Raw genomic sequence first — 26723 nt, forward strand, 5'->3', positions numbered from 1 at the left:
AGCTGGAAGAACGGCTCTCAGCCAACGACCCTGCATCAGTGTGGAGGGGCCTGCAGGAAATCACCAGCTACAGATGCCCCCCACCCACTATTGAAGCAAACAAAGACCTGGCCAACGAGTTAAACACTTTCTATTGCAGGTTTGAGACGGACAGACTCCCACGCCCCACCCTCCCCTCCCCAGGGACATTGCTTCAGACATTGACCCCCAACACACCTTCCACCTCTCCCCCCTTCACCCTGCCCCTCCCCAATCAAGACTCAACGACCACCCCCACCCTCCCCAATCCAGACTCAACGACCACCACCACCCTCTCCAACCCAGACTCAACGACCTCCACCACACCTCTCACCCCCCTTTCCTCCTCCCTGAAACTAAGAATACACACTCAGGATGTGAGCCGACTATTCCAGAAACAGAAGCCCAGGAAAGCCCCCGGACCAGATGGCGTCTCACCCTCCTGCCTCAAAACCTGTGCTGAACAGCTGGCTCCCATCTTTACTCGCATCTTCAACAGATCCCTGGAGCTGTGTGAAGTTCCCTCCTGCTTCAAACGCTCCACCATCATCCCTGTTCCCAAGAAACCCACCATCACAGGACTGGATGACTACAGACCTGTCGCCTTGACGTCTGTGGTCATGAAATCCTTCGAACGACTGGTGTTAGCCCATCTGAAAGACATTACAGGCCACCAGCTGGACCCTCTGCAGTTTGCCTACCGGGCAAACAGGTCAGTGGATGATGCAGTGAACATGGGGCTGCATTACATCCTGCAACACCTTGACCGCCCGGGAACTTATGCCAGGGTCCTGTTTGTGGACTTTAGTTCGGCTTTTAACACCATTGTGCCTGAACTTCTTTCCTCCAAACTCTCCCAGCTCAGCGTGTCACCAGCTACCTGTCAGTGGATCACCAGCTTCCTGACAGACAGAAAGCAACAAGTGAGGCTGGGGGAGATCACCTCTGAAACCCAGTCCCTCAGTATTGGTGCCCCTCAAGGATGTGTCCTCTCACCACTACTGTTCTCCCTCTACACTAACGACTGCACCTCCAATAACTCTGCTGTCAAACTCCTAAAGTTTGCAGATGACACCACTGTCATTGGCCTCATTCAAGATGGTGATGAGTCTGCATACCGGCAGGAAGTTGAGCGGCTGGTACTCTGGTGCAGTCAGCACAATCTGGAGCTGAACACTCTTAAGACTGTAGAGATGACAGTGGACTTCAGGAGACATCCCTCAACTCTGCTCCCCCTCACCATATCAGACAGCCCTGTGTCGACTGTGAAGATCTTCAAGTTCCTGGGTACAACCATCTCCCAGGCCCTGAAGTGGGAGACCAACATCAACTCCATCCTCAAAAAGACCCAGCAGAGGATGTACTTCCTGGGGAAGTACAGTCTTCCACAGGAGCTGCTGATCCAGTTCTACACTGCGGTCATTGAGTCTGTCCTGTGCTCCTCCATCACAGTCTGGTATGGAGCAGCCACTAAACAGGACAGGAGCAGACTGCAGCGGACTGTACGGGCAGCAGAAAGGATCATCAGCGCCCCCCTGCCCTCCATCCAGGATCTGTACCTCTCAAGAACCAGGAAACGGGCAGGGAAAATCATCGCAGACCCCTCACACCCTGCACACAGACTTTTTGATCTGCTGCCCTCTGGCAGACGGTACAGAAGCCTGCAGACCAGGACCACCCGACACAGGAACAGTTTCTTTCCCCTCGCCATCTCCCTTCTTAACAGTTGACCTGTCACACTGCTCCCACTGCCAGACTGCAACTGCACCTTATGTACATTTTGTAGTATTCATTCCACCTCATTCATTTCTGTATTTTATGTATATAAGTTTAGATTCGTTATTTATAGTTGGTTTACATAGCTTTGTGTATGTATGTGTAATGTGTATATATAGACACTTGTGTGTGTGTGTGTGTGTGTGTGTGTGTGTGTGTGTGTGTGTGTGTGTGTGTGTGTGTGTGTGTGTGTGTAAGATTTACATTGCTGTGCTTGAGAGCCACCATCTACCGGAACCAAATTCCCTGTATGTGTCTGCACATATACTTGGCCAATAAACACGATTCTGATTCTGAGATGTATATTTGTGAATGTGGAGATGTTATATTGGTTTCACTGGTAAAAATAAATAATTGAAATGGGTATATATTTGTTTTTTGTTAAGTTGCCTAATAATTATGCACAGTAATAGTCACCTGCACACACAGATATCCCCCTAAAATAACTAAAACTAAAAACAAACTAAAAACTACTTCCAAAAACATTCAGCTTTGATATTAATGAGTTTTTTGGGTTCATTGAGAACATGGTTGTTGTTCAATAATAAAATTATTCCTCAAAAATACAACTTGCCTAATAATTCTGCACTCCCTGTAGGTCTGTTGACAGAGCTCTGTACAGGTCTGCTCGAGCTGACCTGAAAAGGGGTCCCACCTGTCCAGCAACAACACATGGCATGGAATAATAGACATCATAAACCACAGAGGCAGAACTGTGAAAACAGAAAACCTGAGTGTGCAGCTAGCAGAGGACATAAACAGCTTCTTTGAAACACCACAACAGCAGCATTCATCTGCCTCAGCCCTGCTCCCATCCTCATCCTCACCTGGTTCCTGCACCGCTCCATTCACTGTAACGGAGCACGATGTCAGATGAGTGTTCCTAGCAGTGAACCCCAGGAAGGCGTCCAGACGGAATACGTGGTAAAGTGCTAAGACCATGTGCCCACCAGCTCACCCTCATCTCCACCAGAATCTTCAACCTCTCACTGGATGAAGCAGCCATCCCATCCTGTCTAAAATCAGCCACAATCATCCCAGTACCAAAGAAGCCTGAGCTATTATTGCCCTGTGGCCCTCACACCGGTAATCATGAAATGCTTTGAGAGACTAGTCCTTCAGCACACCAAGGATTACCCCCCCCCCCCCCCAGAATTCGACCCCCACCAGTTTGCATACCGTGCAAACAGATTCACAGAAGATGCCATCACCCTCCACTCGGTGCTGAGTCACCTAGAACAGCGGCAGAGCTACGCCAGAATGCTCTTTGTGGACTACAGCTCACCCTTCCACCACTCGCCCATTGAGAGCCTACTAACTTACTGCATCACAGTATGGTACAGCAGCTGCACTAAGGCGGATAGAGCCACCCTCCCAGCATGTTTGCAATGAGTAGGAGATGCTCTGTATCTCACTGTACAACTGTATAGTGACAAAGGTATTGGGTTCTTTTCTAAAAATTGCTATAAACAGAGGAACCCAAACTGATGAAAAGTGGCGAATATTTTTTTTCAAATGACTATTTTTAGTGGATTTTTGATATAGAAGCAGAATGACAGAATGTTAAAAGAAGTTACTTTTAGTCATTCTAAGCTGGGCATTGCGTTCTCTGGCTGTTCAAAGCCATGGAACTTTAGACTTTCCAAGCAAATAATGATGGCCATACTGATGTTCTTTTCAGTACATTTTACTTTATGTTCATTTTCATTTTTATGATGTTTCTATTTTTACATAATTCCTCCCACATAGCAAAATTGGTATGGCCTGGATCTGTCACACACAATGTGCTTACACATGGCCTGCGTACCGCAAAGAATGACGGCCCTATGGTGGCCCAGATCTGGTTTACCAGAGGTGGCCCACACATGAGCCAGCACAAGGCCAGTTGCAGACACACTGCTGGCCCTGTGCTGGCCCAGAACAGTTTCAGCTCTGGCCCCAGATGTCAGCCTAATGTGTACCTTAGCCATGTAAGCCATGTAATAACAACATGTGCTGGAACATAATAGTGCAAAAGTAACATGACGAAACTCTGTTCAGACAGTGAATGGACTGATTCTTATACAGCACTTTTTTACTCACCCATATTACTCAAAGTGCTCTATACAACATGTCACATTCACCCAATCAGGCCAAATGTGGCATGCCATCACATAAACAGTGCCATCTTACCATGCCAGAAGTCAGCCAGCAGTGCCGGCTTGACACCAGATCCAGGCAAGACCCGTCTGCTATGTGGGATGACTTGTTCTTTTGGCATTTTAGTTGTGGATTATGTTTGGACTGTGTCTCTTGCCCTTTCAGTATTGTTTCCTTGTGCTTCTAAGTGTCCCTTTGTTTCTTTTTAGGTTATGTAGTATGGGTTAGAGATATTTTGTATGTTGTTTTTGTTTAATAAATCCGCCTTTTGGATTATTCCCTGATGTGCCTGAGTTCTGTTATTTAGTGTCACTTTGAAAGGACACACATCCAGCATTGACATATAATTGTTCTTTCAATTTTTGATAAAGATTACAGTGAATTGAGATGTAACTTGGCCCAGAGGTACGGTAGGACGCCCAGAGTAAGAAAGTGTTGAAAGTTGGACCTCAACTATTATGGATGATTTTTAATGAATTTTTGAAATTTCCATAATTGTAGTGTATTGGCTGTATTGAATTGCATATAAATATCCTTTAATTTCTGAGGAATTTTACAGTGAATCTGGATGAAACCTGGCACACAGGTACAGTAGGTGTCCCAGAGAAGGAATGTGTTGAAAGTTGGACCTCAACTACTCAGGATGATTTTTAATGAATTTCTGAAAATTGACATAATTCTATTGTACTGACTGTATTAGCTTGAATAAATGTTTCCATTAATTTCTGAGGAATTCTACAGTAAATCGGGCTGAAACCTGGCACACAGGTACAGTAGGTGTCCCAGAGGGGGGATGTGTTGAAAGTTGGACATCAACTACTCAGGATGATTTTTAATTAATTTCTGAAAATTGACATAATTATAGTGTATTGGCTGTATTGCATTGAATACAAGTACCCTTTAGTTTCTGAGGAATTCTACAGTAAATCTGGATGAAACTTGTCACACAGGTACAGTAGGTGTCCCAGAGAAGGAATCTGTTGAAAGTTGGACATCAACTACTCAGGATGATTTTTAATGAATTTTTGAAAATTGACATAATTGTAGTGCATTGGCTGTATTAGATTGAATAAATGTTTCCATTAATTTCTGAGGAATTCTACAGTAAATCTGGATGAAACTTGTCACACAGGTACAGTAGGTGTCCTAGAGGAGGGATGTGTTGAAAGTTGGACATCAACTACTCAGGATGATTTTTAATGAATTTTTGAAAATTGACACAATTGTAGTGTATTGGCTGTATTAGATTGAATAAATGTTTCCATTAATTTCTGAGGAATTCTACAGTAAATCTGGATGAAACTTGGCACACAGGTACAGTAGGTGTCCCAGAGGAGTGATGTGTTGAAAGTTGGACATCAACTACTCAGGATGATTTTTCATGAATTTTTGAAAATTGACATAATTATATTGTATTGGCTGACTGCATTGGATACAAGTACCCTTTAATTTCTGATGAATTCTACAGTAAATCGGGCTGAAACCTGGCACACAGGTACAGTAGGTGTCCCAGAGGGGGGATGTGTTGAAAGTTGTACATCAACTACTCAGGATGATTTTTAATGAATTTTTGAAAATTGACATAATTCTACTGTATTGGCCGACTGCATTGGATACAAGTACCCTTTCATTTCTGAGGAATTCTACAGTAAATCTGGCTGAAACCTGGCACACAGGTACAGTAGGTGTCCTAGAGGAGGGATGTGTTGAAAGTTGGACATCAACTACTCAGGATGATTTTTAATGAATTCTTGAAAATTGACATAATTGTAGTGTATTGGCCGACTGCATTGAATACAAGTACCCTTTAATTTCTGAGGAATTCTACAGTAAATCTGGATGAAACTTGGCACACAGGTACAGTAGGTGTCCTAGAGGAGGGATGTGTTGAAAGTTGGACGTCAACTACTCAGGATGATTTTTAATGAATTTTTGAAAATTGACACAATTGTAGTGTATTGGCTGTATTAGCTTGAATAAATGTTTCCATTAATTTCTGAGGAATTCTACAGTAAATCTGGATGAAACTTGGCACACAGGTACAGTAGGTGTCCCAGAGGAGGGATGTGTTGAAAGTTGGACATCAACTACTCAGGATGATTTTTCATGAACTTTTGAAAATTGACATAATTATATTGTATTGGCTGACTGCATTGGATACAAGTACCCTTTAATTTCTGATGAATTCTACAGTAAATCGGGCTGAAACCTGGCACACAGGTACAGTAGGTGTCCCAGAGGGGGGATGTGTTGAAAGTTGTACATCAACTACTCAGGATGATTTTTAATGAATTTTTGAAAATTGACATAATTCTACTGTATTGGCCGACTGCATTGGATACAAGTACCCTTTCATTTCTGAGGAATTCTACAGTAAATCTGGCTGAAACCTGGCACACAGGTACAGTAGGTGTCCTAGAGGAGGGATGTGTTGAAAGTTGGACATCAACTACTCAGGATGATTTTTAATGAATTCTTGAAAATTGACATAATTGTAGTGTATTGGCCGACTGCATTGAATACAAGTACCCTTTAATTTCTGAGGAATTCTACAGTAAATCTGGATGAAACTTGGCACACAGGTACAGTAGGTGTCCTAGAGGAGGGATGTGTTGAAAGTTGGACGTCAACTACTCAGGATGATTTTTAATGAATTTCTGAAAATTGACATAATTCTATTGTATTGACTGTATTGCATTGAATACAAGTACCCTTTAATTTCTGAGGAATTCTACAGTAAATCTGGATGAAAATTGGCACACAGGTACAGTAGGTGTCCCAGAGGAGGGATGTGTTGAAAGTTGGACCTCAACTATTCAGGATGACTTTTAATGAATTTTTGAAATAAACATAATTGTAGTGCATTGACTGTATTGCACTGAATATGAGTTTACTGTGATTTCTGAGTAATATTACAGTAAATCTGGGTAAAAACTGGCCCAGAGGTAAAGTAGGTGTCCAAGAAGAGGATTGTGTTGAAAGCTTGGCATCAACTTTTAAGAATGATTTTTAATGAATTTTTGAATATGCAACCAGACTGTCACGATGGCTGTTCCATTGTAATTTGTGTGCGCGAGTGCGTGTGACTGTTCACGCGCGTGCGTGTGACTGTTCACGCGCGTGCGTGTGTGCGCGAGTCTAGGCTTTCAATCAGGATATAAAGCGAAAAGGCGCTACCGTAAAGACTGGTGTAAAAGCGCAAGGAAATTTATGCGGCGGATAGGAGGCGGCTGGCTTGACCGCGGCTCACAAATGACGGCTCACTTTACCGTCAGTTGATTGTGAGGGCACAATAACTTCCCATTGTTTTGGAAGTTTTGAGCTGGGCCTTGCTTAAACGCTAGCTGCAAAAGCTGAAATGATGGTGGGTTGTTGTTGTTGTTTTGTATTATTGTTTTCAGGAATTTTACTTTGAAAACTTTTGCCCGGATGTGCCGTGGCTTTATTATTTCCGTGTTCTTAACTGGTGACAAATACAAGCTCCTAAAGTTGCGATGGTAAAAGACTGGTAGGGATGTGGTTGGTAATAAACCAAATGTTCTGGGGATTTAATGGTTTGAACCAGTATCCAGAGGGCAGTAGTAACCGTAACACTGTGACGTGGCAATTTTGCTGAAGACCGAGCAGTTTTTTGGAGGCCTGGGGGTAAAGCTAACAGTCAAGCTAACGATAAATATCCATTATGTCTTGGGAAGAATTGCCTTGCTTTCTGGCCTCGCCTCTGCCCGGTTTCTTTGCTGTCTGATCTGCGTTGGGCAACAAAGGAAGCAGGTAACTTGAAACTCTACTGTCAATGCTGCGCGGGAGAAAAATATAAATTACTCAACACCAACGGGTTTACTGTAGCTTGTTAGCTTGTGGGCCATGGCGGACAGCTTTGGAGATGAGTCCAGCAGCAGTGCCCTAGGCTTAGACGTTACTACGGGACAGGGGAGCGGAGCCTCACAGCTTCCGATTTTGTCTAACTCTCTGTCGGTGGGAATGTCGGCAACTGGCGGTGTGCACTCCAGCTCCAACCCGACCTCTCCGCCTCTTGCTGTCGCCGCGCAGAGTGGCCTAACAGCTGTGGTGGCCCCTATGTCCGCTGTCACTGCTACCCCGGTCAGTTTTGGGAACACATTGACTCCCGGCTCTTCACCACCAGTCGTGGCCGTGTCTCCCACATTGCATGCCTCCTCGCCTCTCCCCGGTGTTGGGCTAGGGGCGGCAGGAGCGGGCCTCCTATCTCAAATCAATGCCACTTCCTGGGACCCAACTCTTAGCACGGATTGGGACAACGAAAAAGCTTCCCAGCAGTGCATCCTGAGGATAAAGAGGTAATTCTAGGAAACACAGAACTCTGACGGAGGTGGGCATATTTACGTAATCTAGACCTGCAATCGAAAGTGAAATCTTTCCGTAAAGTTTTTAACAGCATCTAAAACGTCACATTTGACGGAGACATTTGGGAAACTAGAGGTCTGTAATAAGAAGCGAGATTTCGTCTGACCCAGGTAACTACAGGGTTAACCTTGGCTCTTCTGTTCACTATCTGTTTTCGGGTTAACTTCGTACCAGAATTTGTCGCCATGGTAATTTATGATGTGAATTTAACCTCCCCCAGAGCAGGTCAAGTTCGAGATTAGAGACCAGCAGGTGTTAAATCGTTGCCTTCTGAGGAATCTGTTATCGAGAAAATTGACCATTCCCTAGAAGGTCACACAGAGGGTCTGAAGTTGTTGTTGTTTTGTTTTAATAGCGTGTAAAGTCTTTGGCTTTCACTGATGAGCATCAGTAATAAATATAGATTCTTAGATACAGCTTTATTCCATGGTTTTATTTTATTTTATTTTTTTATGTTAGAAGCAGAGAGTTTTACAGCAATTTTATTGTTCTAGAAGGATTAATGATCTTAACACTACTTAAACTGCTCTGCTTCAAACCCTTCAACACCCCTGTGTCTGTAGCTGAAAGAATAAAAACTAAAACTTTCTGAAACCACCACATTTTCACTCAGTCTTTTATTTGTGGCATGTTTTGCCGTTTTAAACTAAGCCTGGGTTTTTAAGTGGGACTAGTTCAAAGTTTCAGAGCTCTAATGTGTAGCCATCACCTCAGAAATAAACACCAGCACTGAGAGTGCACTCAGTGATAAATAATTAACTGTAATTTAAAAGTTTATTTATAGGGCTTTGTGTGTTAAATAACCAGATTAATAATTTTCTGCAGCATTAACCATGTGTCTTCTTCGCAGTTGTTGGTTACTGGTATAATTTCAATGCTTTTTATATATTTTTGTTATCACAATTTTATCATCATCTAATAATATTGTTGATTGAATTGGTGGCATTTATAGGGATTGTTTTCTGTGGAATAAGAGTCATATGGCCTTTGAAACTCCTGTTTTAGATAAGATGTTGCCAACACCACCTGGTTTACACAAACATGCAGGGAAAACTTTGGCTTAACTTTGCAAGTTGATAACCTGATTTTTGAGACGGCTTATTGCGATTACCAATCTTACGGTAAACAAATCCAGAAAACTGAGAGATACCCTGGGTATGTTGAAATCCCTTTGAGCAGTATTTTAGACGATAGTGCACTCAGCCTATGTTTAAAGATGTTGCTTTAGTTTGACCCACACATACATGAACACACTTCTTTGATTTTTAACATGTCATTAATTTGTTGCTTAATAAACAAAAAATAAAGTTATTGAGGAATCACTTGACCCAAATTAATGAAATGTACTATTTCACTTAATTTACCTGTTTAAGCAGCTGGATAGCTTGAACATTCTTGTTTCCTTTGAGTCTTTTTCTGGAAATTCTAGTATCATGACAACTCTGGTAAATAATTCCTGTCTAATATATAAATGCAAACAGACTGCCAACATGTTGGTATCAGTCTGAATGAGTCTTTGTTACAAGTCGAGAGGACTCGACTCAGCTGGTTGTATGATGCAGTTTATCGCTGTTAATTGCTGTATTATCAGAAACACACTGCATGTAATTGCCAACTTGACTATGGTAGTTTTTTGGTTTTTTTTTTTAATGACTGCGTTAGTATGTTCGAAAAATTCACATTAGAGCAACTTTAGAGTTCAGTACTGTACTTAAATGTATTTTTTATAATAGATTTCTGAAAATATTAAGATCCTTCACCTCCAGGACATACTGTTTTACTAGTGGATTGCTGGAATGTTTAGGGGCATATTTCTTTGTGGGTTCTCTCTCCAGTTTTCAGTGTTTCACAAACCTCATCTGTTTATTTTGTCTGTAGGGATATCATGTCAATCTACAAGGAACCTCCACCAGGGATGTTCGTGGTCCCTGATCCTCAGGACATGACCAAGGTAAAAGGCAAAGTACAGTCTGAAAGATTTACCAACCTTTGACATCATTAACATGTTAACTTGATAGCCAATCAGATTTCACTAGGCTTCTTATTCCTGGGCTTGATGGAAATCAGGATCAGCACTGGACTTCCTCTGGAGTACTGAAAGCACATTGAGACGACTGTTGTTGTGATTTGGCGCTGTATATAAAAAAATAAAAAATGAAAGAAGTGGTATAGCTGTAAAAAGTGCAAAACAGCGAAGTGAAGAGTCCTTTAAACTGTGACTACCTCAGTGGTGTTTTCCATTCAACTGGAGTTGTACCGGTGCTGACAGCAACCATTTACTAATGGAGAAAAACCTTTAGATCAGAGTCAAAAAAATTGATAATGACTCAGCACGAGTCATTTGTTTTCTAGATTAAATTTCTTTGCTAATTGGTCTGTTCTTTCCTAGCATTCCTCTCTGCCTATAGACATCGTTTTAGACCACCTTATGAATCCCCATCCTGTCTTTCTCTCATCCTTTAATCCCACTCCTGTGCCTCATGACTTCAGATCCATGCCCTGATCACAGGGCCATTTGACACGCCATATGAGGGTGGCTTCTTCCTCTTCCTGTTCCGCTGTCCCCCTGACTATCCAATTCATCCACCACGGGTCAAGCTCATCACCACTGGGCACAACACTGTCCGTTTCAATCCCAACTTCTACCGCAATGGCAAAGTATGCCTCAGCATCCTGGGGTGAGTCATGGTTTCTAACTTTAGTCTCCAAGGGAACTCATGAAGAATTACCATGTTCACTGCATACGTTTCTGTTCATCAGCTGGGCCATAAGCAGCCTATTTAAAAAAAAAAAAAAAAAAAGGAAAAAGTCTGGGTCAACATATTCAATTTGCACTCTACATGGGATACAATTTTTTTTTTTTTTTTTTTTTTTTTTTAAAGATTGAGGAAAATAAGCAAAAATGCCCAAACAAAAACATTGCCCAATGCAGAGGTTATTTTTAGACCAGCAAGTGATCAGTGAGTAAACTAGCAAAACCTCGAATTAGTTATAGTTAAAACTCGATGTTCAAAGTAATATCTCAGAATGCCTTGTTTTGTCTAACTAGCAACCCAAAATCTAAAAGGAAAAGGAAAAACACTTAAAATACTTATTTGTAGGGATTGTTGTCTGTCGAATACTCGTACATTAGGCATGTGCTAGTCCAATATTATTGGTCAGACACTTGAGACAAAAAGCTGGATATTGTCTGTTTGTGACAGTGGACAAATCCTTGGTCTGAGCCATTAGATCATGGATGGGCAACTCCAGGCCTCGAGGGCCGGTGTCCTGCAGGTTTTAGATCTCACTCTGGGTCAACACACCTGAATCAAATGATTAGTTCATTACCAGGCCTCTAAAGAACTACAAAACATGTTGTGGACGTAATTTAGCCATTTGAATCAGCTGTGTTGGATCAAGGATACAGCTAAAACCTGCAGGACACCGGCCCTCGAGGCCTGGAGTTGCCCACCCCTGCATTAGATGGACTTTTTCTCTTTCTTTTAAAGTGTGACTGAAAACTGAAAAGATCCTACAAAGGAAATGCTTTCTCTCTCTCCCACTATTGGTCATGCAATTTCACTCTAATTATGTTCACCAGACATGGTGAACATAATTAGAACACTGACCTTTACACATTAATAATAAAAAGAAATAGATCCTCACAGTGAGGAATACATGTTATTAATTTAAAACTAGTCAGATGTCCACGGTTTGTTTGTAAATATATGTTATCAAAAATTTACAACTTTATTTGTGATTCATAATTTTTAGGTCTTAAAATAAGTCATTTTACATCAATGATTTAGATTATTTTTTTTAAATTATGCAAGAACCCATTGTAAGAATGCAACAAACTGTTTCTGTGATCTTTGCGTGTAGGACATGGACAGGGCCGGCATGGAGTCCAGCTCAGAGTATCTCATCTGTGCTCATCTCAATCCAGTCTCTGATGACGGAGAACCCCTATCACAATGAACCTGGCTTTGAACAGGTACAGTCAACAAAGAGATATAGATATATGAGAGTTTTATGTCGCCACCAATCCATCACACCTTGTCATTCTGTTTCACAGGAGCGTCACCCAGGGGACAGTAAGAATTACAATGAGTGCATCCGCCATGAAACCATGAGAGTGGCTGTGTGTGACATGCTGGAGGGAAAAGTTCTTTGTCCTGAAGCTTTGTTGTGAGATCCTTATTTTTATTTTTCTTCTTTCTATTTTCCTTTATCACTTGCATTCCATCTTTGTTTTCTAGCTGTTAACTAAATGTATCAAGTGTGTGAATGTGTTTATTTTTAGGAGTGTGATGGAGAAGTCCTTCCTTGAATACTATGATTTCTACGAGGGCGTTTGCAAAGAGAGATTGCATCTGCAGGGGCAGAACATGCAGGTGAGTATTTATTTTTTTTCTGTTGGATTATTTTTGTCTAATCAAACAGTGCTTTCAGTATAAAATCATTCTTAATGTCAATAATGCAATATCACATGACTTTGTGACAGCACTGTGTGAGCCGGGAAAGTAAAGATTATAAATGGCAATCTTTTCCTCTTCCAAACATGACGTTGCCTTTTTCCAGGACCCATTTGGGGAGAAGCGTGGCCGTTTCGACTACCAGGGCTTGTTGGCTCGTCTCGGCGCAACCCACAGACGACTGCGAGAGAAAAACCTGGCAGAGGATAACCACAATGACAACGACTCGGACTCAGACACCAGCTCTTCAGGGACAGACCCCGACAGTCAGGGCAGCTCACAGCCCTGACTTCTTGGACAGTGCTAGACTTGTAGCCGAAAACTAAAGACAAGAGAACTGTTTTTTTTGTGTATCTTTGTTTCTTTTGCTGCATCGGAGCAACATCACGGAAGACGATGTGAGTCTTTCTTGGGAATACGATTGGAATCGAGTATCTATTGTATAAATAATACAGAAAACTAAAGAAGAGGTGGTTCCTTTTTGCTGAAAATAATAAAAAAAACAAAAAAAAAACAGCAATCTGCAAGCCAAGTGCTGGAAAGCTTGACCTGCAGCTTTGGATTTGTGCTACTTGTAGCTAGCCAGTTACCATTTTGATCTGCGACTCTAAAAGCTCAATTTGACATTCTGGATACTTGTGAAAAGAAAAGGTTATAGTGACGGCTTGAACCTTCTATGATGTTCCACTTTGATCCCCAAGCACAAACATGTTTTCTATCTTTTCCACACCAATGAAATACTGTCTGTTAGGGACCTGTGAAGAGGAGGCCTGAAGCTTGGAGCTGGTTTAAGCAAAATCAAAGGACCTTATCCTGGGAATGTCAGGATGATTGGCCTGATTTGGTTGAAGCAGGGTAAGATCAAAGAAGGTGCTCCCCGTCTTTGATTTCAAGAGGGAAGGCAAAGTTATCCTGTGTAACGCGGAAGATGGAGAAAGTGACTGCAGTGGATTTGTGAGTCAGTGCCTTGTCTCCTCTAAGTGTAAAGCCATGCCAGACCTCTTCCAGACTTAACATCAATTGTTTCTTCAGTCAGGCCACAAAAAAAAAAAATAAAAAAAATAAAATAAAATAAAATTCAGCAGCTCTGGATTTCTACAATATTTCTTGTGTATTAGCCTCTACAAAAAGTTCTGTTTAGCTTTCAGCTCTAATTGTCCTGTTGAATTGGTGCTTAGAGAAGGAGACATTTTAATTCCATTAACATCATTATGCCTTTTTGTTATTTTTCTTTGCTGTAATCAGACATCAGACTAACAATACCTTAAAATATGTACGATGCATTATTTGTAATCCTAGCTGGGGTTTGTTTTTTTTTTGTTTTTAATCAGTCAATTTTTCAAACCAAATTGTCTCACACTTTCACTAGATTAACTTTAATTCAGGGAAATTAATGGAAGGAATACAAAACTCTGTTCTTGTATGGACAGTGAATTAACCCAACCAGTTTGTTCTTCTCAGGCTTTTTCTATGCTTTGGTAGTTGTTTCTCCATTATCCAACCCTTGAAGGTAGCTGTCGCAGTGAACTAATATTCATTTGTTATTTCAGGTTTCTGCTTTTCACCAATAAATGACAGTCACGGCACCATTGGAGTTACACAATCACAAGGTACTAAAGTGACAGGTGTTGCTGCTTATGCTCTGAACTCAATGAGAGGGTTTTCTCTTGGGGAAACAAAGGGGCACAGAGAGAGGAGGAAAATGCTTGGTTGACATGCTGAGATTTTTCCTTCTGTCTTTATACAATACTCATATTTGCACTGAAAGAAATGTGTGTGTGGTGGCGGAAAAGCCTTCATTTCAGGACATCATTAGGTCAATGTAATGATGCTTCAGATGAGCACCTTCATCCTGGTAAACAGTTTATTGGTGTTTTTCTGTAGGCCATGTTTGTATCAGGACTTAGACCCACATTACAACTTGGCAAGAAAACAAACTATTGTAACATTAACGATACCCAGTTGTTTTTCACTTCAATGACTGCAGCTTGTAATAGCTTCAGTTTAACTCTTTAAGATCTGCTCTGAAGAAGAGGAATGATATTGATATCCTTTGTCATTGTGCCTGCTGCATATAAGTTGATGGCACTAAAAAAAATAAAATGCGATTTTTGAAAGTTCTTTGAGTTGAATGAGAAGGTGCATTGTGCTCTTAAGCTGTCCCATGAGTAAACTTGTGAAGTTGTTTTTCTGACTGTGGTAAATGTGTACTTTTACATCAACACGATTGCTACAAAGATGCTGTTTCATTTCATTGCTCAAATTCTTACCAAAACCTTTCCTTTGATAGCCATTTCCATTGTTCAATAAAGCAATATTTGCTTTAATCAAGTTTTTTTTTTTTCTTTTTCCCAACGATACTGATCATTTTTGTCACTGTGGAGGCAGCAACTACTGGTTAAAATGTAATGTTATAGTTAAATTCCAATGTTAGGGTGAAATTCACATGCAATACATGAACATGCATTAATGTGTCAAATACAACACATCCACAAGAATTAAAAATCACTTACACTTAAGCCACCTGCAGCTTAGCTTAACGGAAAAGTTGCAAGTCACACTTTCTTCGAGTGGAGATGTAATGACTAAAAGGTTATCAGCACTTCTGTAACTAAAAAAACTGTGTTTTCTAATTTAATTGCTACATAAACCTACATAAAATGTAGGTGGAACTATTTGTCACAATCAAGCTGCAGCCTTCAGGTTTTAAAAATGAACACAACTTGGAGCTGTGGCAAAGTGCTGGATTCTGTAGAAGCATGAAGTTAAGGGCATCTCTGAGGCATCACCTCTGCTAATGCTAGTCACTGGAGGCCTTGAGGCGACTTTTGTTGTGATTTGGCACTATATAAATAAAATTGAATTGAATTGGAACTTTCCCCTGCATTTGTCTTTTAGGGCTTGAAATTTATCTGACAAATAATATCACCTGCTTTGTGGGACAGGCCATCCAAGAAGTGGGTGTTTGAAATTCTAGTATTTTCTTTAAAACTTTGTTTTCTCGGGCTCTTATTTGGTACTAATAAGCATTGCACTTGCACAGGTTATGGATGCAGCTTGCTAAGCAGCTTGCTAGCTTTAATAATCTTATGCCCAAAACCAGTGGGTACCATCAGGGCAGCTGTGTCCACCTTTTATATGCAATGTATTCCCAACTGCATCTTACTGTCTGAGCAACTAAAATGTTGTGATTGGAATCCCCAAACCAGACTGCATTTGTACATTTTCATCATACAGAATGGTGGTAGGTAGGATATTTAGCTTGTAATCATAAGGAAGAAAAAACAAGTTCACCCATTAAGAGAATATCTAACTTTCATAAAATCCATTCATGATTTATCTGGGCATTAATAGCTCTGAGTATACTGGATATGATATTGGGACAGAGCTATGCTACATGTTTCCTAGCTTGTGCTAAGCTAACAGACATTCATGATCGAGTCTCATCATCAAGGAGAAAGAAAATCATATGGCCATTCTCTCATATTCATCTCTCTAGACTAAAACATTATAGTGTTTTGACTATCTTCTGCCTTCCATTGTCCTACAGAGTTTGTGTTTAATTGCAGTGTTGATGGAGTCAGTTTCTGCCCTCAGCTTTGTGTCAGACTCTTGTTTGATTGCCATAATGGCATTTCTAACATAGGGCATTCCTTTTTGTTATCGAATGGTTATGAGAAGCTGCTTCTAGCAAAGTTTTGTGATTGCCAAAATGTTCAATTCAACATGCCCTGAAAGGAACAACAGGGATTATATCCTTGTTTGCTTGTGCTGTGCTTAAAGTGTTTTTTGTGGTTCAAAAATGCCTGGATTCACAACAGGTCTTGAGCATGGTGATATTGTGCAGAAGTGTTGGAAAAGCATAGAATAAAGTGCTGTTCAGTCCTGATGCATATGACTGGTCTTTTTTGTTGTTGTTCCCTAAATTTGGTTTTATTTTATTGTTTTAATGAATGTGGTTAGATGTGAACTCCCTGTTTTCTTACATAACTCGAGTTTGGACTCCAACACCATCTTTTTTGTCAAGGAAAAACCAAATCACAGAAGTTCGTAAAAGTAAAGGATCTCCATAATGTCTTAGTTCATTCAAAGGTAGAACTATCCACTGAAAACACCTGTGTTTACTCGATTTTTTAACTTATTCTTTGCATATAGCCATAGATGTCCTGTGCAGGAAAGAATATTCAGGTATGATGATGTTTTGTGTGAATAAAATAATGTTACCAGTCACTTTGCAATATTTCCTAACCTGTAAAAGGTAAAAAAACATTTACAACATAAATATTGATGTGATGAATTCATACAAATGAAACTTCCAGAGCATCAAGGCTTGCAATCTCACAGAAACTGCCTTTTTTAAGGAATGTTCTTAGCAAATTACACCTATGAACTGATTTGCAGGTCTTGGGTAGCTCAGATGTTAGAACATCAGGTTGAATCTGAGGGTCCAGGATTAAAGTCTTTTGCAATGACTGTAGAAAACATGGGTGCCCAACATTTTTTATCACCCATTGGTTTCTGGCTGTACAGGTCACAAACTTTGCCTCCTCCATGTTAGCACATGTAACAAGAACTATAACGGTGTGTTCACACCAAACGCGATAGACGCAACCAAAACGCGCCAGATGCCCCTAGCTTGACGCGTGCACATTCGCACCTCGATGCGCGTCCAACGCGAATTATTACAAGCGGAAATGTGGGAGGAAGTAGTGCCAGACGGTATGTTTGCAAGATGGCAGCTGTCGATCTAGCGTTGGAAGAGAGAGTCTCCCTTCTCTATTTACTGTGGAGAGCAGAGCAACGGCGTAAAGGACGTCCTCGCTGTACCTGGGTCCATCAGGTCCTCCAGAAGCGTGAGCAGTTTGGTGAGTTTCACCACTTGCTCCTGGAGCTGCATCTGGATGACGGCCACTTTCCCTCGCCCAATTTAAGGAACTGCTGTCCCGCGTTGGTCCAAGCATCGCCTGCCTAGACACCAACTACAGGAGCTCAATCCCACCTGCAGAGCACCTGTCCGTCTGCCTGAGGTTACTAAAAGTGTTTAATACAGTAGTCCTTTATTGATGCCTGTGCTAATATATGTGAAACTATCCGTTTATACACTGAAAACATGGCTGTGGTATGCTATCAGTAAATGCCGTCGGTGTTTACTGATAGCAAACTGTGGTATGGAGACGACTGTTTATAATTTTTCTAGTGATACTCAGAAGGTCTCATCAAGTCCTGATTTAATTCGATTTATGCTATGTTATCAGTGTTTGCAATGATAGCATGGCTGTGGTGTCATATCAATGTATTTTCTCGGTGTTTGCTGATATCAAACTGTGGTGTGAGGACCACTGTTGGTAATCTTTGTAGTGATACTGAGAAGGTCTATCTTATAAAGACATTAATTTTTTTTTTATTTAGACCTGGTTTAATTCTGGTATAGAATCAGTTGAATATTTGTATATAATCCCTGCAGCTGTCAGACTCTATAACAGGGGTCACCAGCAGAGATGGGCAGTAACTGTAATCTGATTGCTTTTTTCAAGTAACGAGTAAAGTAAGGGATTACTATTGCAAAAACGGTAATTAGATTACCGTTACTAACGCTGCGTTACTGCGTTACTAAAACCGTGATTTTTTGCGAGAATGTCTCACGACAGTGACGTAAGCGAGTGCGCCGTTAGTGACAACAGCTGTGTGCAGATCAATAATGGATCACATATCGATTGTGGGAGAGAGTATGAGCGTGCAGCGTTTAAAGCGTGGAAGTACTGACTAAAAACATTAGCGTCCATCGTGCATGGGAAGAAAACTTCTTTTTACAGCGAAAAAAAACCCTAAACTTCCAAGCAAGCACTGAGTGCGCTACCACGTAATGGGAAATTCATAGAGAAACTTGCGGATTCTTCAACTGACCACGGCACACCTGCACCAGGGTAAACCTCCGCCTACCGCAGTCCTGCTTTACAGGTGAAAATAGAGCAACAGGACCGCTGAGTCTTTGACTTTATTTATTTTCTGCTGTGTTTTACTTGCATCTATTTGAAAGACTGAGTGTAAACACAAAAAATATTTTATTTTATGTGCTGGAATGTGTAGAAAATAGGTTTAAATGTTAAACTAATTTATTCAAGTCAGAGAATGTTGCATATAATTAAATTTTTGCTTGATGCATAAAGTTAAAAGATTAAAACTGATAAAACAAGTTAAAAAAAGTGACTTTTCCATTTGATTACATTTTGTATGATGGATTATGTAGAAAAAGTAGAATTGGGCTGAAAGATCTATCGCTTTATCACCTCTTCAGGTTGTAAATCGTGTTTTTAAAAAGCAACTAAGTAACTAAGTAACTAAGCAATTAATTACTTTTGAAAATAAGTAATCAGTAAAGTAACGGGATTACTTTTTTGGGGAAGTAATCAGTAATTAGTTACTGATTTTTAGATGATTTGTGTTCCACTAGTGTTATTTGAATATATGAGGTTTTTTCGTTTGTTTAAAACACCCCATTGCCTAGTGAGTTGTTTCACTAACGGTTTTCAGTTGTAGTAATAAATCTTCTGTTTTTCTTTTTATCTAACCCTCCTGCCTCTGAGCTCATTTATGTTATATCCTCTGTCGCCTAGCAGAGCCGGGCCGTAACAATGTCGTACAGCTCCGGGTGGTCTGCAACCGCGTTTATTAGCCTTTCCTCCATATTGAATGAAGAATGAAGGGCTTTGGCTGGACCTGCCCCTTTGAACTAGGTCAGAGCCACGTCACCAGGCTCCTGATTGGTTGTCGCTGCGCGAATTGACGCTGGAGTTCAAATGTTTCCAACTCAAGCGGTAGATGCGATACGTGCGAATGCACAAAATTCACCACACAAACTGACGCGCATATTTTTATTCGCACGTTTTCGTGACGCAAATCTGCTTCTGAATTTTCGCGGGACCCCCAGTTGCGTGTCATCGCGCTTCTCCATTGACTTTACATGTAAACCTGACGCTCTGGTCACGTCTATCAGTGTGAACGCACCGTTAGGACCACTTTTTTTTTTTCTAAACATGGGCATTGTTTCTTCTTCTTCTTCTTTTTTTTTTAAATTTTATTTTCACTTGCTACACACAGGACAGACAAGGCTTGGGGAAAGAAAAACATCCAAAATGAAAACTGCAGTCGTGGTGCTTTCAATTGTACTCAGAACTCGGAAATTCTGCCTTCCGAGTAGGAAGATGTAGGTAACACTAGACTGCAGATGAACTGCATACAGGGCTGGACTGGGACAAAAAATCGGCCCGGGCATTTTGATTAGAGACCGGCCCGCCATTATAGGAAAAATCATAAAGCCTTTGAATGAAAACAAATGCTGTTGTGACAGTGATGTACACTGTTTTGATGGTATATATGCCATCAAAACAGTCTATCAATTGTTTGTTGTAAGATTCAGATAAGTATTTTTTAAAAGCTAGACATTTTAAATGAGAATAAGAAAGAAAAGTATTTCTTTGTGCCCCCCTTTCCCTGTTAATGCCCTACCTGGCCCCCCTGGCAAAACTTTGCCAGACCCGCCCCTTCTTGTTTTCAGTAGCAAGTGATGACCCGCCACAATATGAAACAGGAATGTACCGCCGTGTAATCCATTTATTTCAACAAAGTAAATGTATTCTAAATACCACCTTTTTAAACGGTACCTATAACGGAATACAGTTACTCATATTTAGTATTTTAAATACGTAACGGCGGTACATGTATTCCGTTACTCCCCAACACTGTATATAAGCCATGCTTTTTTTCTAAATACTGTAGCGGGTCAGGGCTGTTCGGGGTTTTGTTTTGACAGTTATGTTTTGTTGTTCTGTTGTCATGGTTACAGGTGACGCTCTCTCTGCGACTGTGTGTTTCCGGGTGAGAGAGCGCCTTTTTTTGTTGTTGTTGTGGTGTGCTGGTCTGCCTGTGTTAATAAACGGCTGTGCTCCCTGGCTAGCTCACGGGAAGCAAGACCAAACGATACCTCCGTCTCCTCCTTGTCTGAGCTCGCCACATTGGTGTCAGAAGTGGGATTGCTCACCCTCGCCGTAATGGAGAGAGACATTCCGAGACTGGAGCAAGCATTCGAGGAGAGCATTCACTGCTTGGGAAGCTGGTGATTGAAGAGAGAGGAAGCGAGCGGCCATGTAAATCCCCCGACGGGGGACAGACGCTAGGGCAATACTTCATGGGCTACCTCTGTCGACCCACACACCGTGTCCCCAACCGCGAGCAGTTATGCCTACCACGCCAGCTAAGGTACCGGGCTATACAACGGGCTAACCCCGCTAGAGCCCTACCTCTCACAAGTCCGGCTAGCCGTGAGGCATAGTGGCTGGAGCGATGAAGAGGCTGCCACACACCTAGCACTAGCATTGGAAGGAGATGCACTGCAGGTACTCCTTGACCTAGCCCCGGCAGAGCAGCATGAGCTCCAGGCCCTCACCATGGCACTCGAGAGGCGATTCGGGCAGCGGCACTCCACTGATCAAAGCAGGGAGCAGCTGACCAACCGGAGCCGTCGGCCGGGGGAGAGCCTGGGCGCCTTTGCTTGCTGTACGCTCATCGTGGCTACCTGGAGTTCCCAGCAGCAGCCCATGAGGAGCTTAGCTTGCATGCTTTTCTGCGAGGACTTTTTCAATTCAATTAAATTCAATTTTATTTATATAGCGCCAAATCACAACAAAAGTCGCCTCAAGGCGCTTCATTTCCAGAGCGACTACGCCAACACGTCCGCCTGGCCATGCCTCAAACTCTCCGTGAGGTGCTCCTTGAGGCTGAAAGGACCGAGCTGGTGCTCACCTCGCGACCTAACCAGCAGGTGCCCCCCCAAATTACCCCCAAATCAGAGCTGCAGACTGCGACGGGGAGGGGGAGGTCGCGGAGATATGCCAGCTGCAACCCTCGGTGCCCCGGAGGCGTCCTCGTTGACCGATCAACCGCTGCTACCGGTGCGATGAGCCTGGCCATGTGGCGCGTGACTGCCCAGCACCTGCCCCGAAGACCAGAACTACGCAGCCTCAGGGAAACGGGGAGGGACCGGTGTAGCGAGGGGACCACCGCTCCAGCTTCCTGCCCCCCTCCAAGGACAATGCACGGTGGTGGGCCGAGTCGGGCACCTCAAGGGACTCTACCTGAGCTGCTGTGTTGAGGAACAGCCATGCTGGGCCCTGGTGGACACGGGGTCTACCATTTCCCTAATACGACCTGGTGTGCTCCCTGGAACGTCCGGGCTGCTTGTGAAGGGTTGGTCACCCACCGACACCCAGCTGATGACAGTGACGGGAGAGAGAACTGACATGCGGGGGAAGAAACCGTTGCGGATCCGAGTGAAGGATCTGGAGCTGGTGCACAACTTCTGGCTTGCTGACATTCAGGACCAGTGCATCATCGGCCTTGATCTGCTGACCCGCTGGGGGGCCTGCGTTGACACCGCAAAGCTGGCTATCACTCTTGGCGCAGAGACTTTTGCCCTCCAGCACAGCCAAAAGCAAGGAGCGAAGGGGACCACACGAGACAGGCGTCGGGCAGCTGCCGCTCAGCAGATTTCGGATGCTGGTGGCTCCGGGTCATCTCCACTCGCCTCAGCCTCAGCCTCTCAGCCCAACAAACCTCACTCGACCGAGACCATCGAGGCTGTTGATGACCTTTGGCAGCGCAGCAGCGTAGGTCTCAACGTCGACCAGCGCCAGCGGTTGAGGTGCCTCATGGACGAGAATGTGGACATCTTTGCCGCCAGTGACAAAGACTGTAGGCAGACGAGTCTGGTCCAGCACACCATCGACACCGGCTCTGCTCAGCCCATCCGTCTAAGCCCACACCGGCTGCCCCTCACAAAATGGCAGGTAGCGGAAGAGAAGATCCATGAGATGGCTGCGGCTGGGTTGATCGAGCCGTCCAATAGCCCATGGGCGGCACCCGTGGTTCTGGTGGGGAAGAAGGATGGCAGCCCGAGGTTCTGCGTGGACTTTCGCTGTCTCAATGCAGTCACCAAGAAGGACTCGTACCCGCTTCCGCGGATCGACGAGGCCCTAGATTACGTTACCGGCTCCAGCTGGTTCAGCTCCCTCGACCTACGCAGCGGTTACTGGCAGGTGGAGCTAGCCCCCGAAGCAAGGCCTAAGACTGCATTCACCATTGGACAGGGGCTGTAACAGTTCAGGGTCATGCCATTTGGGCTCTGCAATGCGCCAGCGACGTTTGAGAGGCTGATGGAGAGGGTGCTCGTGAACATCCCTCGCAGCCGCTGTGTTGTGTACCTGGATGACCTGTTGGTGCACGGTGGTGACTTCGACAGTGCACTGTCTCACCTGAGCGAGGTCTTCAGTGCCATCCGACGAGCTGGGCTGCGGCTCAACCCTGCGAAGTGCCGGCTGTTGGCGAGAGAGACCACGTTCGTGGGCCATGTGATCAGCGCTCAAGGTATCGCCACCGACCCCGCAAAGGTGGCTGCGGTCCGGGACTGGCCGACTCCCTCGAACGTCAAAGAACTTCCTGGGCCTAGCCTCCTACTATCGTCGGTTCATCAAGGGGTTCGCGACGATGGCCAGCCCCCTCCACCGCCTGACTGACAAGGGACAGCTGTTTGGCTGGGGGGATGCCTGTGCTGCGGCTTTTGCACAGCTGAAGGAGGCTCTCACCAGAGCCCCAGTCCTGGCCTATCCCGACGCCCGGCAACCTTTCATTGTGGACACTGATGCTAGCAATGTAGGAGTCGGGGCGGTCCTTTCCCAGCAGGACGAGGCTGGAGAACGGGTGGTGGCGTACTTCAGTCGTGCTCTGGGGCGAGCCAAGAGGAACTACTGCATGACTCGGCGGGAGCTGCTGGCCGTAGTGCTGGCGGTGCGGCACTTCCAGCCATACCTGCACGGCTGCCAGTTTCTCCTGCGCACTGACCATGCATCTCTGACTTGGCTCCTGAACTTCAAACACCCAGAAGGTCAGATGGCCCGCTGGTTGCAGGTCCTTCAGGGCTACGACTTTGAGATCCAGCATCGGGCAGGTCGACAGCATGGCAACGCTGATGCCCTCTCCAGACGGCCCTGCATGGCCGTCGAGTGCCGCTACTGTCTGCGACAGGAGGAGCGGGCCCAGGAAGCGCTGGGGGTGGCTACTGCTCAGGCCGCGGTCAGCGGAGGGGGATGGCTCACATTGACCACGCAGCAGCTGAAGCGGGAGCAGGAGGCCACTGTGACGTTGGTTCAGGTGGGGGCCTGGCTGGAGGCGGCGCAACGCCCAGACTGGACGGGGGTGTCGGGACAGGAGCCCGAAGTGAAGGCCTACTACTCCCAGTACAACAACCTGGAGACCCACGACGGCCTCCTGTACCGGAGATGGCGGGCCCCCGGTCAGGGCAGAGATCTCCTGCAGCTGTTGGTGCCTCGGTCGCTGCGGTTGCAGGTGCTCGAGCTTGTCCACGGCTCGGTGGGGGTCGGCCACTATGGGAATGCCAAAACTCTCCGCCGTCTCAGGGGACGGTTCTACTGGCCTGGCTGTCGACGGGATGTGGAACTTCATGTGCACTGCTGTGACACCTGCACGGCACAGAAGGGCCCAACTCAATGCTCCACTGCCCCCCTTCAGCAGTATCTGGTGGGGGCCCCAATGGAAAGAGTGGGAGTGGCCGTCCTAGGGCCTTTCCCTGTCACAGAGTCAGGGAACCGGTATGTGTTGGTGGCTATGGACTATTTCACGAAGTGGCCAGAGGCCTAGGCGGTGCCGGACCAGAGCGCAGCGACGACGGCCAAGAAGCTGGTGGAGGAGATGTTCACCCGTTTTGGGGTCCCGGCTGAGCTCCACAGTGACCAGGGGCGTAACTTTGAATCGAAGGTCTTCGGGGAGATCTGCCGGCGGCTGGGGGTGGAGAAGATGAGAACCACACCGCTCCATATCCGTATCCATATAAATGGCCCACCTTACCATCACTTGGGCTCCAGGGGGCACACATTTTTTTGTTTTTTACCCTATTTAAGGAAGGCATTAGGGGCACAGCAAAATATGAAGAGCGGAAGGGTAGCTCAAAAAAAAAAAAAAATACAAAAATGCACAAAAGAGAGACCTGTAGGACCTGATGGATACACTGGGTTGGCTAGGACCATTAAGCAAAATGGAGGTGTTATTAGCAGAGAAGGCATTTGTGTCACACTGGCAGAGGAACTAATTGACAAGCCATGTATGTTGCCACTGGCACTGGCAGATGTTCCACTCGAGAAAGACTCCTTTTAATCAATAGTGACAACAACATTGTGAGGGTGTCCCCAGAGATGGAACATTCAACTTTGTAAACATCTTGGGTAACAACACACCAGATAATCTCATCACCAACATTCATGGAGCTGCGTCTTATCAGTGGGAATGGTTGAGATAACTTCTTTAGAAATTACAACTGTAAGAACAAAACTAACAGTAGTTTAACTTTTTGGTAACATCTTACAATTAAATATTAATCAAATACAGTAACACCCTGCCAAAGGTTTTCTTTCAACAAATAGAAATACATACTTTTAGTCTGTGTCATCTCTGTGCTTGTTCCAGTAGACCTCAGTGCAGCGTTCCATAATTTTGACCATAATACTTTATTAGAGAGATTATAGCATATCGTAGGTATTAAAGGTACTGTGCTTACATTGGTTTGACTCATAGGTTAATTATCGACTTCCACGGGGATCTGTGCTATATTTTATATTTTCTCATTTCAGATCATTCCCTGTAAACCCAAGTGTGTAAAATATTCCAGTCCACCTGACATCAACAATGTGGTGTGGTGTGCGATGTGTGATGTCACAGTGTTGGACTGGTGTGAATATTTTAGACACTATAATATAATTTTCAATTATTTTGTTCCTAATTCTGATGCCTGTTTAAACTTCAGACTGTCTTGACCATGTCTGATGGATTGCCTGATTCTTATATTGCGTTTTTCTACTCTCCTGGAGCACTTAAAGCACTTTATACAACATAACTCATTCACCCATTCATACAAGTACTATTTTCTATGCTTAAGTGCTTTCGATCTAACATTCACACACATTCATACTATGATGGATGTATTGCATAGCAACTTCAATTCAATTCAATTTATTTATATAGCGCCAACAACAGTCGCCTCAACACGCTTTATATTGTAAGGTAGATTCTACAATAATAGATACAGAGAAAAACCCAGCAATCATTAGACCCTGTAGCCGTCGCATTGAAATGTAATTATTATGTGATTGCAATGTTCAAAATTTGGTGTTTAATCTGGATTCATGTTGTGTTGTCGCCGCCTACTGGTGGACCTGAGTGTGGCGCTTTGTGGTGCGCATGCTTTGGGGTGATGCTCAATTAAGCGCACATGTCACCAGAGACTGAAGGATTGAGTCAGAAAGAGAAGGCTGGCTTGTGTAAAGGTGGAAATATGGACGATATGGACTACAATTGCTCATGAATGTTCAGTAGAAAGGCGCACACGGTATGTCGGTGCATTTACTTTGTGTGTACGTTTTATTTGAATTGTAATTTTTGTTCTGCTGATGTAATATCTGTGTTTTTCATTGATCATTTCACCATAGTTTTTCACGGTGTTTGCTGGTGAAAAGAAGATTAAAATACTGGCTGAACATCAGTGCGAGCGTGGCTCTTTATTCTACTTCAAACATGAAAAACCTTCAGGAGCAGTTACAGACCCCCTATGAGCAAGCACTGTGGCGACAATGGGAAGGAAAAACTCCCTTTTAACAGGAAGGAACCTCCGGCAGAACCAGGCTCAGGGAGGGACAGGGCCATCTGCTGCTACCGGTTGGGGTGAAAGAAAGAAGACAGGATAAAGACATGCTGTGGAAGAGAGACAGGAGGTTAATAACAGGTATGATTCAATGCAGAGAGGTCGATTAACACATAGTGAATGAGAAAGGTGACTGGAAAGAAAAAACTCAATGCATCATGGGAATCCCTGGGAAGACTCCGTCTATT

At 43.8% G+C, this 26723-nt stretch overlaps 1 protein-coding gene across 1 annotated transcript; it reads left to right on the forward strand.

Annotated features, from left to right (window-relative positions):
• Nucleotides 1–7310: 7310 nt before the first annotated feature.
• On the forward strand, nt 7311–16666 carry ube2z (ubiquitin-conjugating enzyme E2Z). The gene is made up of 7 exons (XM_085453369.1): nt 7311–8249; nt 10195–10267; nt 10807–10994; nt 12181–12292; nt 12374–12486; nt 12602–12692; nt 12880–16666. Exons 1-7 carry the CDS (start codon nt 7798–7800, stop codon nt 13060–13062), a joined length of 1212 nt encoding a protein of 403 aa, XP_085309495.1. The 5' UTR covers nt 7311–7797; the 3' UTR covers nt 13063–16666.
• Nucleotides 16667–26723: the final 10057 nt, after the last annotated feature.

The sequence above is a fragment of the Copadichromis virginalis genome, linkage group LG4 (assembly GCF_057382275.1).
Source record: "Copadichromis virginalis isolate Kocher_CV1m ecotype Utaka linkage group LG4, C_Virginalis_male_GT1.1, whole genome shotgun sequence".
NCBI lineage: Eukaryota > Metazoa > Chordata > Actinopteri > Cichliformes > Cichlidae > Copadichromis > Copadichromis virginalis.

What these genes read in the sequence shown, in the direction of transcription:
- ube2z (XM_085453369.1), top strand. Translation starts at nt 7,798, where the DNA reads ATGGCGGACAGCTTTGGAGATGAGTCCAGCAGCAGTGCCCTAGGCTTA. An exon ending in ATGAACCTGGCTTTGAACAG is followed by an intron (nt 12,293 to 12,373) that starts GTACAGTCAACA and finishes TCTGTTTCACAG; the next exon opens with GAGCGTCACCCAGGGGACAG. An exon ending in CTTTGTCCTGAAGCTTTGTT is followed by an intron (nt 12,487 to 12,601) that starts GTGAGATCCTTA and finishes GTTTATTTTTAG; the next exon opens with GAGTGTGATGGAGAAGTCCT.